Raw genomic sequence first — 21,113 nt, forward strand, 5'->3', positions numbered from 1 at the left:
GTTCTAGTTTGACTTAACATTTTTAATTTTTCCACGGGATTTTGAAAACCACTATCTAATCGATTTACAGAAACGTACCCTCCCCCAAAATCTTATGTGGCCTGCTATAAAATTGGTTGGGGTGGGGTAGGGTCCCGGCGAAAAAAGGATGCAAACTGTGTCGAAACAGAAACCACTTTATTAAGTTACTTTTACTGTACAATTTTCCAGAGAATCTAGTGGATGGCGTGATTATCATTCTCCCAGAGTTGAAGTGTTTTTTGATACATTTTTTTTTCTTATAAAAGATAGAGTTCTATTGTTTTTTTACCTGTAGATAGTCTACAATCATAACAAGAACACACCATACATACCTTACCTAGATAAAAACTAGGAGGTTGAAAAACAAGGTTTTAACAGAATAGCAAAAAGTGGCGTTCTTTAAAGCCTATATAGGAATGAGGGACCGAGTGGATTATGGATACAGCTTGATGTGGAAGTGATGTATTCATTCAGTGTTCATGTTTTCATTAAGATGGCCGCCATTTTGTCATCGTAGCGAAATAAAAAGTGTGAAAAAGGATCCATTTTCATTGGCAAATTTGAGGTAAACAAAGTATAAAAGTTTGGGATGGCTGTTGCGAGATATCACATTATTTGTCTTTCAATATTGAATACAAACAATAACAGAGTGTGGCTGATAAGGGTTTTAAGGGGATCTTTGGAGGAGAGTGGGAACCTGTCGCACCCATCCTTAGCCCCCTAACCCTAGCCTGTGATACACAGGGCGTGTTCCAGGATTTGCTGGATGGGGTGGGGGTTGAATATGTAAATCATAAAATTGTTTATGGTAAGGGGGGAGGGGTGGGGCTATGAGTGCGCCCTCTGTGCCCAACCCTAGCGAGGCACCTGATAACTCTGTCAACACAATCATTTCCTGACTGCCCAGAAAGGGAGTCTTTGCTTAGAGGCGCCGTTCGAGGAATGGCTATCATGTTTACTGTCTGCCGATGGTTCTTCCTCCTCTTCGTCTGAAGAGTCTCCATCGTACGCCACAAGGGACGAAAGCGCCGAGGATTTTGGCTTCTTCGCAGCTGGTTCGTCAGTCTTCTTTTTAAGTAGGATTTTTCCCAGAGGTGACGCGACACTGCTTTTTACCTATTTTGGGAAATAAAATGTATACACACGTTTCGAAAATAAAAGACACGTTGAAGCCGACGTTCGTCATCATCGTCGTCATCATCATCAGTAGCGTTCATCAACCACAGCAACAGCACGACGTCGCCATCAAGGGGGATGAAATGCAAGATAACAGATAATATAGTGCATTTATTAATAGAGTAGTGAATTACCACCATCGCAAGATTCCATACAGATCACCACAGCAACATGAAAAAGAAAAAAATGAGCAAAGTTAGCAAGAATGAAATCGTCATCTTAAAATGTTGATAAATGACATAACAGCCTGAGTAATAGCATTACAATAAGGTTCGAAACCTTGTGAACAGTGTTTTCCTAGTTACTTGACTATATCTAATTGATAGGCAACATCTTCCTGTCAGGTAAGAAAGCCATTTGAATGTGATCTCATTACAGTAAGAAAACCTTAAGTTGGGTGAGTCTATCTGAAAGCACTGAAAATATGAGAAAACTATGTAATCAACTATGTGACCTTGTTTGATTAACTAGAATAACTAGGACCCCCCCCCCCCCCCCCAAAAAAAAAAAAAAAAAAAAAGAACCGAAATTTAATATGTAGATTTGAGCAAGGTAGTGTGAGAATGCTGAGAAGCAGCTTGTGGAACAACTAAAATTCCCGCACTTGAGGAGGGGTGGGGGGTGGAGAAGGTTCATGTAATACTATGATCATACCTGTGACGGCTTTGTCTTTCTCCATACTGCTCAGCGTCGACAGAGAGCTCTTGCTGACAAAAGCCACAGGCTTGGCGGGCTTAAAACTTATCGGCTTAGCCATAGGCTCTTTGAATGGAACCCCTCTACTCTTTGTCACATCCTTCTTTGACGCTGGCATCTCCGGTGGTGGCATCGCTTGCTCTGATTTCTCTGTCTCTTTGGAGAGCAGGATGTGGGGTGGTGGAGCAGGGGCGGGATGCCTGGTGGAGGGGGTGGGCTGTCTATGGGGCCCTGGTGGGAGTTCTGCTGGGTGCCTGGAGGACTGCTAGAATAAACGAGTATCAGCAGGCAAACAAAATAAAAAAAGAGTTAGAAAACAAACATAAAGCTTTCCTCTCTTTGGAGGTGCAAGGAAGGAGGTCTGTGAAGACAAAAAGTAGTTTACAGTGAGTACACTGGCAAAAAGACCTAAGATCAATGTCGTCCACACCGTTATTACAAACATAATCCCCGATAAGACTAGCATAAAAAGTAACGATGGAAAAGGCACACCCTGTACGGACTCTCGTTAATATGGAGAGTTTAAAATACTGGAGCTGTAAGTTAACTATAGGTGTGGCTTCCCAGTTGACTATTACAGCGTATGAGTGACTATTTTACTTGTATGGCAAACATTGAATGAATCACCACCAAACGGCGTTAACTGCCATTAATATATATTTTTACAAAAGCTTTTTATGTAGGAAATATGGAGTCTGCATGGCCAGACTTAGATTAATGTACCAGGGTGAGGGAGCAGGCCTCGGTCATTGTCTTACGTTTGTCCTTTAAAACATATTAACCTACTGGGGCAGCTGATACCCATCTCCCTCTCAATGTTAGCAAAAGGGTGTGGCCATGGCGTGGTATAATATTGAATAATGTGAAGGGCGTAGCACCTGGTTTAATGGGTATCTGACTGGTTTTCGTCGTTCACTTCTTCTTTCTGCACGACTCTCGCCACTTCCAGAGACAACCTAAATGACATTGAGAGTCTCAACGCATGCATGGAAGAGTGGCAAAATATAACAGTCGGGCGACAGGGGTTTACTGAAACGAGGGGATGGGTAGGTGCGCACATCATATGGAAAAAGTACATTTGACAAAATGTGAAAAAAATGACCCAGTTAGGGGAGCTACACGCCCGATAAACATGACATACAGTCCCCAATCAATAACTTTATTATTAACCAATAATTTTGCAACTGAACAAATGGAAAAGGCGCTATAACAGCATCATTCCCTTAAATTGGATGGGGAAAATGGTATTATTTATTATAGTAAAACTTCCATTTGGCAAATCATTACTTGCCTTTAGCCCTTAAAAAACAATTTGAAAGAGAAAAAGTTACGTACCTTTTCCTTGAACCTGCGCCTACCAAACTCCTGTGGAGGTGGGGGTGCCTCGTGGTGTCTACAATGTAAATTAATGAGAATTTAAGCAACGATGACGGAAACGGCAAGAAGAACGCGACTAAAACTGCTTTAGACTTCCTTTCTGCCTTAACAAACCAAGACAGTGGTTGACAGTTCGGTCGTACTTGTCCTCAATAGACCTAAAAACTTAGTCTAGTTCTGGTCTCCACGCCGTAGATAAGAAAAACACGGCCGAAATGTAACAGATAGTGTATTTCATGCCTGGCTCTTTGCATTGTCTAATTCATTGCCGTTGTTAAACTCTCTACACTCTTCAACTACTAAAGGGCCTTCTGCCTTCCATCATCTGATTCTCGATTTTTAAACACCAGGTTCTGGTAAAGAGTTATCTGATATCGGGTTATTAGGGTGAGGCTGACCACAACAGTGTAAGAATTGAAGTTTTTTCTAGACAATGTTACCCCTGCCTGTGCATTGACAGGAGTTTTGATGCAATTTGTGAATGGGTATTCCTAAGTGCAGGTAAAACAATTTCAAAATCACAGTAGACGTAATTTGAAATGTAAGGAGCAAAACTTCTGTAAACTTCTTCAGGCACGTCTCGCATAGAAAGCAAGTAATGAGGTCTTACCTATGGATGTCTTCATCTGGTAGCTCCTCAAAGCCCGGATAGCCCTCTTCCCGCCCCAGTTGAGGCTTTTCTGAACCCGGGGGTCTTTGCGCACCTGGAGGACCTGTCCATTGAGGGTATGGGCCACCTGTGGTGTAAGAGTACAAAGTCAATTCCCTTATAATGACAACCTCAGGAAAAGAGAAGGCTGTCGGTTAGTAAAGCCAGCCGTTTACAGAGAATACAGTCACATTTCAGTTAAACACTCACAAGAGAGGTCGATTGGTGGAATGGTTTACTTAGATGAATACAAACTGGACCGCGGACAGGGAGGGGCTGGTAGTGCTATAGGCCTACCACTTTTTGGCTTGGGTTGATTTTTTTTCAGGGCTCCAGATTTTTTTTAGAGCTCCAGATATATAATTGTTTGTCTTGACCAAAGTTTTAGGCCTACCACTTTAAAATGGTCTCCGCGTTCCCTGTACAATCAACTCTTGTAAGTCAAATGGCAAGAAATTAAAAACAAATATTGGACAGTAGATCTGTTCGCTTATGTGAACACTGTCAACTTTCTTTAAAACCACACAGTATCAACAGCTGGTTTTTATGTCTGTTTGACTGTTTATACAACCCTAATAATCAAACGTTTTCCCCATTATAAACATGAATAAGGTGGAGACTAGACCCTATTCAGGCACACTGATGGCTGGACAGGTCAATCGGTGCTCAGAATAGCCTGCTGTAGTGGGGGCAAGAAAAACTCGCAGAAGATGGATTTGCAGTCTTAGATTAAGACCACCAGATCATGCCCAAAGCTAACCACTTTGACTACTCCTGCCCTACTTTTCTTGGTAAAATTGCTATTTTCCTATTTTGCAGAGATTATTTCTTACCACTAGAAGGCTCAGCGTGAGGTGGAGGCAAGTCAGGGTAAGGGTATGATGTAGTGTTTGGTGAGGGCAAGACAGGCGGGCCAGACACTGGAGGGAGGGCTCCCCCGGGACCGAGGGGTCCACCTGGTGGGAGGGGTCCACCAGGAGGGGCCGGCTGCCCTCCACTGAGGGCTGGGTCATTACCAAAGGTCACACCACCTAGAATGACAGAAAACACACATTTTATTCAATGCTGATAAAGTTTTTTTTATCTGGATGAGAGTTGCGGTGTCTCCTGTGATTCCAACCAACTCAAGGCCACGCACACTGGCTCTTAAAACAATATATCATGGCAAAGAAAACATAGTATTTGGGTCTTCCCTCATTTCATTTGACAATAGTGTTCGAACTTATTAAACAAATATAGAGAGAATTAAAGACAATACCACGGTAGTAGTAATGGGTAGTGCTGTTATGTTTTACATGGGGCTTAATAATAAACAGCCCAATTTGGTTGAGCTGTGAAGTAAGCAAAAGTCAGAAGGCACTGAGTACTCACCCTGAGTTTGGGGGGGACATCCTGGGGGCGGTACAGGATGAGAGACTGGGTGTCCAGGCGGGGGCTGGTGGGTAATAGTTTATACACATTATTACTAGCTGAATAGCAACGGAGATGGGACAAGTCTAGGATGATTGGTGGATAACATGGAAAGATGGCACACCTTGGAGGAGTGACAGGATGAGTTGGCAAGGTGGTGAATGGTGGTCAAATGTTTTATTTTTAACAAACCTTAATACGGCTGGTAAAAAGCACAGACAGAAGGGATGGGGTCTAGCAGGATGGAGAGGTAACAAGGTAAATGTTTGATTGTGTCACAGAGCTCAGCCATCAGCTCTACCAGGGAAATAGCAGTAGCCAGTAGGGGTGGGGGTTTAGCAAGATCGAAAGGTAACCCTATTAGAAATGTTTGATCTTGCCACGGAGTTTTACTACAAGCTCTACCAGGGAAATGGTAGTAGACAGTAGGGGTTGAGTTTAGCAAGATTGAAGGATTAGCACTTTTTAAAACTTTTGATTATACAAAAGAGCACCATAAGTCGTGCGCCTAGTTTGTGCATGGAGTTTCCTATAGAACATGCCTAGATTTGAAACTCAATTATTCTCATATCCAAGCAGATGACCAAGAGAGCCATACATAAATATTTAGGTATAGATTCCTCAGAATTTCTTCAGCCTTTGCTTCTCCCTCACCTGTCCAGGTAATGGCTGGTTGTAGTAGGAAGCCATGGGTGGTATAGGTGGGTACATGGCTGGTGGATGTGGTCCTCCCGGCGGTGGAACATAACCATGTGGAGGTGGCTGAGGAAAAAACACTGAACTTAGAGCGTGGCTGAATTTAGAAACTTAGAGTCAGTTGTTTCTACTTGCTTGCTTGCATAAGTTATAGATTCTACATTATGTTGGTGTCAATTTACAACCATAACACTTCTAAGTTGTTATGATACAGTACTGTATGTGTTGTCTAAGACCTTTACCTGGAAGCCATGAGGTGGAATTGGAGGATACCCTGAAAAAAAAATTGAAGATGATTTTCAAATTATCACAATTGAAATCCAAGGTTTACGGCAAATGTTTGGTGCCTAATTTAAAAAAACGTCTCTTTATATTTGCAAACAAGTTTTGAGAATTACAGGTCGCAAACATTCCATTTAACATGGTAAAAATATTGTTATCAGTTTTCTTCATCCAAACTCATTTTTCAGAAGCTAAAGGTAAGATATTGCGCTGTACACATTATCTAGAACAAGACATTAAAAGATAGTTAAAATGTCTAACATCTGGACTGTACCATTTTCTCTAGGAAGGCAATATCAATAGCCGTGCATTCTTTGACACAAGCCACCATACAGCCTTCCATACAAACTTTGATAGATTATAGAAAAGGTTTTTGAAAACCTTACTGAGGTTACCATCTAAGTACAGTTCCAACCAGCTTGTTGATAAACTTTTCAAACATTTCTACCATAACAATAATAATGACTGTTTAATTCATACTTTTGCAAAACTGAATTAAAGTGTCTGTCAGCACATGAGACAAATGTTACTAAGACTATTGCAAAAAAAATTAAACCTACCAAAACCCTAACCTATAATGGAATACTCCCTAGTGACGCAAGAGAACAGGGAGTAGCCAGGTGTTACTAAATACCTATAAAGAAACCTGTGAAGAAACCTGCATGTTGAAGAATGATTTTAGTGATATTTCAGCAATCTCAAAAACTGCCAAAATCATGTAAAGTAATTAAATGTTATGTCATGAGGGATAGCTTAATACATTTTTTGTGTGAATGCTTACTGTACCTCCATATAGGTCCAAAACAAGTTCATACAAGTTCCAGACAAGTATAAAATAATATTTCTCTGCTCTTTGTGCAATTTATTGAATTACTGTCATGTAAAGAGAGGATTAAGTCACCCACCTCCATGCGGCCCATATCCCATCGGCTGACTTCTCTTCATCATTTCAAAGTTTTGGTATTCAGTATGGACCTGAACAAGAACATTAAAAAAACCTTCCTCAATTCAATATTTTTTTAGCATTATGGACCTAAATGCTTGTAATATTTGTAATGTGTAATGCCTAGTGCACACTAGCGACATATTGACATAACGACATGGGCGTGCACACTCTTATCTTCGACATAACGACATGGACATAACGACATATTATTGTGTTATGTCAATATTATATAATAATACAATACAATATAACACAATATTATTGTGTTATGTCAATAACACAATGACGCAATAACGTGTCGTTATTGCGGGCTAAACATAGTGCGTGTACCCGTGTCGTTATGTTGTTATGTTGCTAGTGTGCACTAGGCATAATAGAGTTTCTAATGCATTGTAGTGACACTTACAGTTTGGATAAGGTTCTCAACAAGCTTTTTTGCTGCAGCAAGCCCTTCCATTTTATTGTGGCTAAAGACCAATGGAAAAAAATGTGTGAAACAACTGAAAATACATGTAATCATAGATCACTTAGCCTATTTCGTTCAATTAACCTAACATTTGCTGCCTTTTCATACCTTTTTACATGGGTGCTGTACTGTACTGTAGTTAGGAACTCTTTGACACCTTAAATTTAACTAAGTCAGATAGAAGCATTTACATTGAGAGCCTCAAATGCCTCTTTGTCTAAGGTGTTGGGCTTACCTTATATAGACATTGAGGACCTCTCAAATGCCTCTTTGCCTGAGGTGTTGGGTTTATACCTTATATAGACATTGAGGACCTCAAATGCCTCCTTCCCTGAGGTGTTGGGTTTACCTTATGTAGACATTGAGGGCTTCAAATGCCTCCTTGCCTGAGGTGTTGGGTTTACCTTATATAGACATTGAGGGCTTCAAATGCCTCCTTGCATGAGGTGTTGGGTTTATACCTTATATAGACATTAAGGGCTTCAAATGCCTCCTTGCCTCAGGTGTTGGGTTTATACCTTATATAGACATTGAGGGCTTTAAATGCCTCCTCGCCCGAGGTGTTGGGTTTACCTTATATAGACATTGAGGGCTTCAAATGCCTCCTTGCCTGAGGTGTTGGGTTTACCTTATATAGACATTAAGGGCCTCAAGTGCCTCCTTGCCTCAGGTGTTGGGTTTATACCTTATATAAACATTGAGGGCTTCAAATGCCTCCTTGCCTGAGGTGTTGGGTTTATACCTTATATAAACATTGAGGGCTTCAAATGCCTCTTTGCCTGAGGTGTTGGGCTTACCTTATATAAACATTGAGGGCTTCAAATGCCTCTTTGCCTGAGGTGTTGGGTTTACCTTATATAAACATTGAGGGCTTCAAATGTCTCTTTGCCTGAGGTGTTGGGTTTACCTTATATAAACATTGAGGGCTTCAAGTGCCTCCTTGCCTCAGGTGTTGGGTTTACCTTATATAGACATTGAGGGCTTCAAATGCCTCCTTGCCAGAAGTTTTGGGCTTACCTTATATAAACATTGAGGGCTTCAAATGCCTCCTTGCCTGAGGTTGGCTCTAGATATCCAGAGCCTTTGCCTCTCAGTTGAACCTAGGAACAAGGTGGACTGAGGTTATTATTAATCCTGGTAGCATAAATTAATATTTGTTACTGTAAGGCTTCCTCTGGCCCAAGCCTTCATTGTGAAGTAGAGTCCAGCCATTTTGTTTGTTCCATTTTTAATTATGTTAATTATGTCTGACAGTTCAGAAAATAAAAATTATGTTCACTAGGATTGGCACCATTAGCATGGTGAATAATTCAGAAATGGACTTATGGTTTTGTAGTCCTTACCTTTGCACCAGTCTCTGTTGTAATGTGCTGAAAATATGATCCCTGCAAACAAAATAAATTGAGAATGTAAAGCTGGGCCCCAACAAAAATACTGCAGTGATATAAGTACACTTATGATGCAAAGTACACTTATAATAAGTACACTTATGAATCCAAAATCAAAATGAGATAAAATAGTACACATGTATCAGAAATAACATCTGAATTTTTCTGTTGCAATTGCTTATGATTTAAAATCTTCTATTATCCTTTTTTTTTCTCCTTATGAAGTTCTACTTTTTAAGGTTAGCTTGTAACTCAAGCCCTTCAAAGTTATTTCTGTTTATTTCTGCTATGATCACATTGTGGACCTTGAATGAACACAAAAAGAATATGAGTTCACATAGCCAGTATAGACCAGGCAGCAATCAATGTTTAATAAATACAAATAAGAATAATGTACCCCAGGTCCAAGAAGTTTGTCCTTCAGATTAAACTCTGCTGGGGCATAAGTCAGACCAACGAAGAGCTTGTCTTGGACATAATGCATCTACAAAAATTAAGATATGACCAGTAAACACTTTGCACCATATAAACTTACTGCAGTATCAAATATATATAATATTCTTGCATGATAACAATCTACTGATACTAACAGAAATAACTTCTGAAATTGACTTTAAAGGTCAATGAACACTTATCTTATCTTCTAGATAAACAAAGAAATTACTTTCTCATACCCCAGTTGGTAAAGGGTCCGCAGATGACTGGCCAATAAGCAGACTGCTTGGGGTTGAGCTGGGTGCAGTTGTCACAGATACCATGTTCGGATAGGGTGTTATTCCCTGGTTAGAGTGCAGTTTGCCATGGATATCAGCTCCACCAATGATCTCATGGATTCTTTTGATCGCCACTGAAAAAAGAACATAAACAATAATCGAAAAACTTGATTTACTTATTATAACCACATTTACAGAAAATAGCTTTTGGTCTTTAAGATAAATACAATATTAGGGTATGTATTACCAATAGAAATAGTTTCAGAAACAGGGCAATTCTTTGTGTAAAAAGGTTTTATAAAAGGTTTTGGGAACCTTTTATAGGAGATGGAATGCTGAATTAAAAGGCATATGGTCAAGTCAGGGGCATTAGAGGCACGCTAGACCACTGCTACAGTATTAATGAAATGAAATTGCGGTTTTCTGCCGATGGTAGAAAAAAGGATAACTAAAAAAAAAACCCTCAGAGTCAAGGCAAAAACAAGCAAACCTAACTCATGTTGGACCTGGGATTTCAAGCCTGGAACCCAGTGGTGTGAGGCACAGTCACTAGAAAGACATACTCTGCCAAGTATGCCACCCAGGATTCCAAACATGAGAATCGTTACGAACTATAGGGCATTATAAGATTTAGATGTCTAAAAATTAGAGAGCAGTCATACTCACAATCCACCTTGGCTTGGGATGGACCTTGCACAAACAAATACAGAGGCCTTTTCCTGTCATAAACAAATGAAATGGCGCAGTGAAGTAACAACCACATACTGACAGTTGCACTTTCTGGTATCCACTGTCTCCCCTAACAGTACACCAAACTTACTAAATCCTCTATTTTCACCCCTACAATACCCCTTCTCTGCTCCTGCTGTACACTGCACCTAGCCTGAATCCTATCCACACCTACATTAACAGCTTCTCTGCTCCTACTGTACAATGTACTTACGTAGCCTGAATACTCTCTATCCACACCTACTGTACATTACCAGTTTCTCTCCTCCTACTGTACACTGTACTTACGTAGCCTGAAAACTCTATAATCCACACCTGCATTACCAAATTCTCTGCTCCTACTGTACACTGTACTTATATGTAGCCTGAATACTCTCTATCCACACCTATATTACCAACTTCCCAGCTCCTTCTGTACACTGTACTTGTGTAGCGTGAATCCTCTCTATCCACACATACACTACCTCCTTCTCTGCCTCTACTGTACACTATACTTAGCCTGAATCCTTTCTATCCCTCTAAATTCCGCCTTCACAGCCCTTACTGTACACCAAACTTACGCTGAACCCACTCTACTTACCCCTACAAACCACCTTCTCTGCTTCTACTTCATGCCAAACTTTCCCTGAGTCTCTATCCGCCCTTAGACTACACCTTTCTTAGCCCCTACGGTACACTGTACTTAGTCTGAATTCTAACCATCAACCCCTACACTAACACCTTCTCTGCTTCTACTTTACGCCAAACTTACCCTGAGTATCTATCCACCCCTAGACTATGCCCTTTCTTGGCCGGTACTGTACACAGTACTTAGTCTGAATTTTCCCTATCAACCCCTACACTAACACTTTCTCTGCTTCTACTTTACATCAAACTTACCCTGAGTATCTATCCACCCCTAGACTATGCCCTTTCTTGGCCGGTACTGTACACTGTACTTAGTCTGATTTCTCACCATCAACCCCTACACTAACATCTTCTCTGCCCCTACTGAGGGCCAAACTTACCCTGAATCCTCTCTTAAGGCATGAGCCTTTTCCTCTGCATCCATATAGCAGCCTTTAGTGGACACTGCAGCACCACTGTATTTACTGATCTGAATTAGGGGATGGATACATTATTAATTTATGGTAAAGGCTTAAGAAAATAGAAGTTAGACTGCAGTGTTGTTAGACCTTATTCATTGGAATAATCACATTCTTACTTGAAATTTATTTTTCAAAACTTATTTTTGTAAAGTTAGAAAGTGAAGCCAAAAAGAAAAAGAGGCTTAAAGGCAGTGGTTGCCAAATAGACAATGTGGTGTTTGTATAATACAATACCTCATCTTGTGTTGTTCCCCGACACAGAATGACTCTACAAAGAGAGCAAGGAGAAGTTAATTGAAAAGGGTGTACTTAAATTCCAGTGTATATAAAAATATTTATGAAGTTAGAAGAGAATTATCAAGTGATCAATAGACCAGAGTGAAGTTAGTTCCTTATTCGCAGTTCCTTTTTCGTCTGTTTCCTTATTCGCTCAGTTCCTTATTCAAATCCGGGGGGGTACTTACATGATACCTTTTAATTCGAGTTGAAACAGTATTTAGGCATAACAGTTTATTCAGAACAAGTCCAAGAGCATTTTCCGTCGGGTAAATTTGGATGCTTTAACGTGCTCGCTGCTAAGCGGAGCTGTGAACATGAGACTCTATCTGCTACAAAAGGTCAAATTACGCTATGCGTGCAATCGCTTTCACAAATGAATCTAGCAAAAGAGAGGAAATCTACCTCTCATCTGATAAATGTATTTATATCTTGGGCTTTCTTTCCAAACGCATTAATATATTTAGAGGAAATTTCATAACTACCGATTTCGCTTTAACTACTCCTTTCGAAAGAGTTCTCGAAAAAGAAAATGGTATTCCATAACTCCCGATCTAGTTTTAACTACTTATCCGAATAAGGAATAGACTAAAAAGCGGGTTTTTTATATTTTCTAAACATTTCTCGAATAAGGAAATGGTATTTCATAACGCCTGATTTCGTTTTACCTACTTATCCGAATAAGCAATAGACTAAAGAGAGGGTTCTTTAGTACTTTCTAAACATTTCTCGAATAAGGAAATGGTATTTCATAACGCCTGATTTCGTTTAAACTACTTATCCGAATAAGGAATAGACTAAAAAGAGGGTCGTTTGTGTTTTCTAAACATTTCTCGAATAAGGAAATGGTATTTCATAACGCCTGATTTCGTTTTACCTACTTATCCGAATAAGCAATAGACTAAAGAGAGGGTTCTTTAGTATTTTCTAAACATTTCTCGAAAAAGGAAATGGTATTTCATAACGCCTGATTTCTTTTTAACTACTTATCTGAATAAGCAATAGACTAAAGAGAGGGTTCTTTAGTATTTTCTAAATATTTCTCGAAAAAGGAAATGGTATTTCATAACGCCTGATTTCTTTTTAAATATCTATTCGAATAAGGAATCTACTTTAAAGAGGGTTGTTAGTATTTTCTCACAATTTGTTTAGAGGAGTATATTCGCGCTTTACTTGACTACGTACGTATGTCGTGTGAATTTGACCTTGCTAACAAAACCACAATTTGACAGATAGTGCTTGTTGTCAATTAACACCTTGGCTACTACATAAGGCTCTGACAAAACAAATAGATTAGTGCAGTGACACGAATAGGCAACTGCTCCTTATTCAAGTTAGTTTTCGCGAATAAGGAAATGGAATCTCCCAACGTCCGATTTCGTTTTACGACTTTATCCGAATAAGGAATAGACTATGAATAGGGTTGTCAGTGTTTGCTCATCATTTCTCAATAAAGGAAAGGAAATATCATAACGCCCGATTTCGCTTTAACGACTCCTTTCGAAAGAGTTCTCGAAAAAGGAAATGGTATTCCATAACTCCCTATCTCGTTTTAACTACTTATCCGAATAAGGAATAGACTAAAAAGAGGGTTTTTTATGTTTTCTAAACATTTCTCGAATAAATAAATGGAATCTCCCAACTTTCGATTTCGTTTTACGACTTATCCGAATAAGGAATAGACTAAAGAGAGGGTTCTTTAGTACTTTCTAAACATTTCTCGAATAAGGAAATGGTATTTCATAACGCCTGATTCGCTTTTACGACTCCTTTCTAAAGAGTTCCCGAAAAAGGAAATGGTATTTCATAACTCCCTATCTCGTTTTAACTACTTATCCGAATAAGGAATAAACTAAAAAGAGGGTCGTTTGTGTTTTCTAAACATTTCTCGAATAAGGAAATGGTATTTCATAACGCCTGATTTCGTTTTAACTACTTATCCGAATAAGGAATAAACTATGAAGAGGATTGTCAGTGTTTGCTCATCATTTCTCAATAAAGGAAAGGAAATTTCATAACTTCCGATTTCGCTTTAACTACTCCTTTCGAAAGAGTTCTCGAAAAACGAAATGGTATTCCATAACTCCCGATCTAGTTTTAACTACTTATCCGAATAAGGAATAGACTAAAAAGAGGGTTCTTTAGTACTTTCTAAACATTTCTCGAATAAGGAAATTGTATTTTATAACGCCTGATTTCGTTTTAACTACTTATCCGATTAAGGAATAGACTAAAAAGAGGGTCGTTAATGTTTTCTAAACATTACTCGAATAAATAAATGGAATCTCCCAACGTCCGATTTCGTTTTACGACTTATCCGAATGAGGAATAGACTAAAGAGAGGGTTCTTTAGTACTTTCTAAACATTTCTCGAATAAGGAAATGGTATTTCATAACGCCTGATTTCGTTTTAACTACTGTTTCGGCATAAATCTATTACATAAGTGACAAGTGACAGTTTCGTTAATATCGATTTCAACCACGTGATTATAATCCATTGTAAATCAGTCAGATCAACAGTAACCGAGATCGGAACTCTGAAATACAGCTAACCAGTACGATTACAAAACCTACAGCTAACCAGGACTTTGAGAATCAGAAAACACGATCGGATACGCCATTGAAGTAAGTTAATTTGTGAGTTTGAATAACTGTAAATAAGCTTTGATTCCATGCAATCAATGTAAATCAAATAACTTTCATTCATTCTAGATCGAATAAATATATCTTTACACATCGTTGGATTGTTATACCGTTTGTGGCGAAATCCTCACGGGAACCTGACGCAACAACTACCTATCCCAATAAGGAATAGACTAAAAACTGTTTTCGTTTTTACTACTTTTTTTACCGAAAAAGGAATGGAGTAAAAAGAAGATTGTTAGCGTGTTTTTTTTTTCAACATCTTTTGAATAAGGAGATGGTATTTTATAACGACCGATTTCGTTTTTACGAATTATAGGAATCGAACCAATTTCTCGAATAAGGAAATGGAATTAGCTTTAACGACGCGAATTATAAGACCAAATGACTAGAAGGGCATGGTTGTCCCCCAAATAATGTCCCTTTAACCGTGTTCCCTTCAAAATTTTTTACCATGTTACGGCTTGTTTGGGTTTCCTAACATTTCTTGTATTGTGCACCCCCCACCCCGCAATTTTGTGCCAACCCCCCCCCCCCCCCCCCCCCCCCCCCCCCCCCCCCGCAATCCGCAATCTTATATGGCATGCTACGGTTCTGGCCCAGCTCTAGTGTGTGCTATAAATGTATTTATCAATATAATAAAATACAGAGTTTGGACCATTATTTGAAGTCTTGTTTAATTCTATGTTATTGCAATAAAAACACTGTACAGTGTGTTGCCCAAGATCAGCACTTTCTAACGAACTTTGGCAAATGATACACGATACAAGCAAGTAAATTGCCGCTTTGCGTCCTATGTCCAAGCCGCAAGGACAAACACTGACAACCCTCTTCATAGTCTATTCCTTATTCGGATAAAGTCGTAAAACGAAATCGGACGTTGGGAGATTCCATTTCCTTATTCGCGAAAACTAACTTGAATAAGGAGCAGTTGCCTATTCGTGTCACTGCACTAATCTATTTGTTTTGTCAGAGCCTTATGTAGTAGCCAAGGTGTTAATTGACAACAAGCACTATCTGTCAAATTGTGGTTTTGTTAGCAAGGTCAAATTCACACGACATACGTACGTAGTCAAGTAAAGCGCGAATATACTCCTCTAAACAAATTGTGAGAAAATACTAACAACCCTCTTTAAAGTAGATTCCTTATTCGAATAGATATTTAAAAAGAAATCAGGCGTTATGAAATACCATTTCCTTTTTCAAGAAAGGTTTAGAAAATACTAAAGAACCCTCTCTTTAGTCTATTCCTTATTCGGATAAGTAGGTAAAACGAAATCAGGCGTTATGAAATACCATTTCCTTATTCGAGAAATGTTTAGAAAATATAAAAAACCCGCTTTTTAGTCTATTCCTTATTCGGATAAGTAGGTAAAACGAAATCAGGCGTTATGAAATACCATTTCCTTATTCGAGAAATGTTTAGAAAATACTAAAGAACCCTCTCTTTAGTCTATTGCTTATTCGGATAAGTAGGTAAAACGAAATCAGGCGTTATGAAATACCATTTCCTTATTCGAGAAATGTTTAGAAAATACTAAAGAACCCTCTCTTTAGTCTATTGCTTATTCGGATAAGTAGGTAAAACGAAATCAGGCGTTATGAAATACCATTTCCTTATTCGAGAAATGTTTAGAAAATATAAAAAACCCGCTTTTTAGTCTATTCCTTATTCGGATAAGTAGGTAAAACGAAATCAGGCGTTATGAAATACCATTTCCTTATTCGAGAAATGTTTAGAAAATACTAAAGAACCCTCTCTTTAGTCTATTCCTTATTCGGATAAGTAGGTAAAACGAAATCAGGCGTTATGAAATACCATTTCCTTTTTCGAGAAATGTTAAGAAAATACTAAAGAACCCTCTCTTTAGTCTATTGCTTATTCGGATAAGTAGGTAAAACGAAATCAGGCGTTATGAAATACCATTTCCTTATTCGAGAAATGTTTAGAAAATATAAAAAACCCGCTTTTTAGTCTATTCCTTATTCGGATAAGTAGTTAAAACTAGATCGGGAGTTATGAAATAAAATTTCCTTTTTCGAGAACTCTTTCGAAAGGAGTAGTTAAAGCGAAATCGGTAGTTATGAAATTTCCTTTCCTTTATTGAGAAATGATGAACAAACACTGACAATCCTCTTCATAGTTTATTCCTTATTCGGATAAGTAGTTAAAACGAAATCAGGCGTTATGAAATACCATTTCCTTATTCGAGAAATGTTTAGAAAACACAAACGACCCTCTTTTTAGTCTATTCCTTATTCGGATAAGTAGGTTAAAACGAAATCAGGCGTTATGAAATACCATTTCCTTTTTCGAGAAATGTTTAGAAAATACTAAAGAACCCTCTCTTTAGTCTATTCCTTATTCGGATAAGTCGTAAAACGAAATCGGAAGTTGGGAGATTCCATTTATTTATTCGAGAAATGTTTAGAAAACATAAAAAACCCTCTTTTTAGTCTCTTCCTTATTCGGATAAGTAGTTAAAACGAGATAGGGAGTTATGAAATACCATTTCCTTTTTCGAGAACTCTTTCGAAAGGAGTCGTTAAAGCGAAATCGGGCGTTATGAAATTTCCTTTCCTTTATTGAGAAATGATGAGCAAACACTGACAACCCTCTTCATAGTCTATTCCTTATTCGGATAAAGTCGTAAAACGAAATCGGACGTTGGGAGATTCCATTTCCTTATTCGCGAAAACTAACTTGAATAAGGAGCAGTTGCCTATTCGTGTCACTGCACTAATCTATTTGTTTTGTCAGAGCCTTATGTAGTAGCCAAGGTGTTAATTGACAACAAGCACTATCTGTCAAATTGTGGTTTTGTTAGCAAGGTCAAATTCCTTCTACACGCGTACGTAGTCAAGTAAAGCGTGAACATTTCTCCTCTAAATATATTAATGCGTTTGGAAAGAAAGCCCAAGATACAAATACATTATTAGATGAGAGGTAGATTTCCTCTCTTTTGCTAGATTCATTTGTGAAAGCGATTGCACGCATAGCGTAATTTGACCTTTTGTAGCAGATAGAGTCTCATGTTTACAGCTCCGCTTAGCAGCGAGCACGTTAAAGCATCCAAATTTACCCGACTGTAATGCTGTTGGACTTGTTCTGAATAAACTGTTATGCCTAAATACTGTTTCAACTCGAATTAAAAGGTATCATGTAAGTACCCCCCCGGATTTGAATAAGGAACTGAGCGAATAAGGAAACAGACGAAAAAGAAACGGCGAATAAGGAACTGACTTCACTCCGGTTGATCAATAGCAATGATATTTGAGAGTGTTGAAACACAATTCGATTCCGCATTTTTGGATGCATCACAATAACAAAACAATATTTTGCTGCTATCTGAGCCCTGGCATGTTCTTAGTGTGTTCTTAAATAAATCTGGAGAAATCTCAGGCTGGACGTCCTTATAAAAAGTAATGTATACAATTTGAATTACCTTTTTTCTCTACTAACCTTGCAGGAGAATCATTTATTTCTACTTCAGCAGTGATTGGCTCCATATCTTTATCAGGTTTATGTCCCATTAGTGGTACAGATGCCTGTGTTTTAACCTAAAAACACCAATCACACTTAAAGTTACAATATTATATTGTGTGTGTGAGTAAGTGCATTTGGGGGGGAGAAATTCATATGCACTTTATAACAATAATTTTAAAAGGGAGGCTTTAGGTTAAGACAATTAAACTACAAGCATTAGTTTGTTCACATCAGGAAAATCTAACAGGCAACTGTTTTGAACAAATCCAAGCTAAACTAAAATTGTTGTTGCAACCCTTAGGGAAATTTATGTGCAGAATCCCATGTGGTTTATTGCTTTATTTGCAAATATTTGTGAATCAACTTTTAGGCTGTGCGACAAGTCACAAATCAACACTATTTTTTTTGTTATAGGGAAATTTGAGTATTTGTCAATATTCCAAAAAACAAGTATTTTTTTGTTAAATGATTATGTTATAAATTATTATCAGTTTTTTGTTTGATTTTGTTAAGGCATGTTCCCCATATCTTTTGTTTCGTAATCAAGTCGCCTAGTGATATCAGCACCATGCTAAGGCAATTTACCCATTAAGGTTATAACATTATATATAAATAAAAAATATAAAAATTAACTGACATAAAATTTCATGGGAAATCTGGGATCTTCCATGGTAGTCAAACTCATTATCGATGTTATGTCAATTATCCACAATAGAACTGGTAAGAATTAAAATAACTTACAAGTGGAAGGATTGCTCCAGTCTCTTTTGCTAATTTGCCTTTGGCAGCTAACATAGCATTCAGTTTTGCTGCCCTCTCTTTTGCAGCTTCTGCAGCACTTTTAACTGGGTTGGCCACATCGGCTGATGAGACATCCCACTTGCTCTGTTTCTTCCTGGAAAAAAATAATTTAAATAAAAAAAAAATTAATAAATAAAACAAATGTACAAACAAATAAATTAATAGCGGGGATGCTAAATCCGAAAAAGTGGACCTAATTTTTCCTGGGGGAGGGATGAGTTCCCTGAGAAAAATCTGACCCCTGAAAGAATAAAAAGGAATTTTTTTACGCCCTTGCAGTATCTTCAGGGGTCGTTTATTGTCGGATTTGGCTACATACCAGAGTAATCTAGCTTATGCTTTATAGTTTTGTCTACAAATAGCATGTCCATTGAGGATCGAAAGTGGGCCTTCGGCCGTTGTGTGTGGGGGGGGGGGGGGGTGCGTTCAGGCCCCAGGGTAGGGGCCTGATTTGAAGGTTTATGAAAGCCCCCTGACAGCCACTGCAATACAACTTATGCCTGACCTTGGAATAAAGGTTTTGATCAAAGTTATTTTTTGTGGCATTTACTTTTGGGAAAACCCTTGAGCGACAATACACTAAATTCACATCAGCATCAGGATTCAAACCCAGCTCAAGATGGCAGCCATTTGAAAAAAACTGTTTTTATTGCAAAAATACCAACAAATGCTAGCTTGTAGGCAATACCATGCCACCTTGAAGTATGGTTAAATGTAAATAATCAACAAGGTTTGGCAACTTTTTGAACAGAATATGCAAGCTTATGGTTTCAATGGCTTTGACTAATGGAAAAGTATAAGTACAAAGTCTGATTGGTGGTAAATGCCATAATAAAACTGAAATAAAGACTCTTACTACCACAGAAAACAAATCTCACCCTCCCCCTTTTGAAGCATCTCCCCCTACACCTCTCCCTAATAAGGCAGTTTGTAATCAGGTAAATTCAAGATAAGCCAGTTTTTGCTGCCTTATTGCTACTTGTTGAGTGCTCATGCAAAGAAGAGTTTTCTTGGCACCGTATAATATGTTATGGGAAAGGTGAATATACACTAATTACTTCACATATAAGCTATCAACAACTATCCACGGCTGTCCAAAATTTATCTTCTCCGGATTTGGATTCCACAACAATTTTACAGTTTGTTTTCTCCCCTCTCATGAATACTTTTAACACAGGGCCGGCTAGAATCGTTTAGTACGTATATGTTAACGTTAAACCTTACTGTAAACTAATGTCGCAATGACAGCTAGAGCATCAACACGTGTGCGGAATAAAATAATGATCGGAAAATTAGCCAATTACATGATAATTTATATAAAAAGAATCACTACAGCGACTTACCTCTGATCCGCCATTTTGTTTTGTAACGATGAAGAAATGCATTCTGGGAAAGAAAAACCTCAGGTCAACCACAGGGATACCAAGGCACTAAGTCATTTCTACTACGTACGAACTCGTGGTGGGGCACGGTCTAAGTTCCAGGAAAACGTTGCCAATTATTTATGAGGTCATATGCTGCCTGGAATAGGAACAGGGTCTGGCTTCCAGGAGCATAGCCTGCGTGCAGCCGGAAATAGTTCCATTATTACCGTAATTTTATTACCGTACGTAGCAAAGGCGGGCAAAGGCAAGCAAGGAGTAGTAGGGATTTTATTTTTTTTTAAACTGAAAAAGAAATGTCAAAAAAATTTGACCACTTTGTAGTAAACAGGTGAACTAGGAATTTCCGTTTTATCGAAGCGTGTGAGACTCTACACTTCAAATCTCATGAGTTATGGTTTTCGTACGCCATATTTAGGTTTTAGACCCCCACATGCGATGCCTGTGCAATGAAAATATGAAATCTAGAATCTTAAATGCTCCTAAGAAATTCGAGGAGAGTAGCTTATGACAGGTTACACAAAACATCTAAGATCGCATTCATTTTAAATGTAGCCTGCTTTTGTTGATCTGGTAACAAAAAAACTACATAAGCACGTGCGTGACCGGACAACGAAGTACAAAGGTTAAAGACAGCAATGTAGACCTAGGTGGAAATGTGCTGCACGTGATGACAAAATTACTACATTACTATAGAAATTCACCTATTCCCAATAGACGCAAGCGTGAAAAAGACCCCGATATTTTTCAGAGTACATCTCAGCGAGCTGTGCGTGGCTTAACCCACTAAGACAGGGCTGGGATCCTGGTTATTGCCTCCCCATTTATGCGCGGGTACCTCAGGTTCCTTTGTGTTGTACAGTTCGCTAGATAGCGGTGCTGTGTCC

At 38.6% G+C, this 21,113-nt stretch overlaps 1 protein-coding gene across 3 annotated transcripts; it reads right to left on the bottom strand.

Moving 5' to 3' along the window:
* Positions 1-160: 160 nt before the first annotated feature.
* Positions 161-20,255, bottom strand: LOC5518211 (KH homology domain-containing protein 4-like). 3 transcript variants are annotated; one of them, XM_048727622.1, is made up of 21 exons: positions 20,188-20,255; positions 18,785-18,938; positions 18,020-18,117; positions 11,872-11,905; positions 11,557-11,645; positions 10,487-10,539; positions 9,782-9,954; positions 9,505-9,591; positions 9,063-9,104; positions 8,737-8,819; positions 7,660-7,720; positions 7,213-7,282; positions 6,268-6,299; positions 5,984-6,091; positions 5,291-5,354; positions 4,753-4,950; positions 3,881-4,007; positions 3,229-3,286; positions 2,772-2,849; positions 1,852-2,158; positions 161-1,137 (listed from the first exon to the last, which is right to left on the bottom strand). In XM_048727622.1, exons 1-21 carry the CDS (start codon positions 20,199-20,201, stop codon positions 1,094-1,096), a joined length of 1,974 nt encoding a protein of 657 aa, XP_048583579.1. In that variant the 5' UTR covers positions 20,202-20,255; the 3' UTR covers positions 161-1,093. The 3 variants fall into 3 exon arrangements, with proteins under 3 accessions (XP_048583579.1, XP_048583578.1, XP_048583577.1); XM_048727621.1 differs by having other exon boundaries at positions 161-2,155; XM_048727620.1 differs by having other exon boundaries at positions 161-2,158.
* Between the last annotated feature and the right edge of the window lie 858 nt (positions 20,256-21,113).

This window comes from Nematostella vectensis, chromosome 5, assembly GCF_932526225.1.
Source record: "Nematostella vectensis chromosome 5, jaNemVect1.1, whole genome shotgun sequence".
Lineage (NCBI taxonomy): Eukaryota > Metazoa > Cnidaria > Anthozoa > Actiniaria > Edwardsiidae > Nematostella > Nematostella vectensis.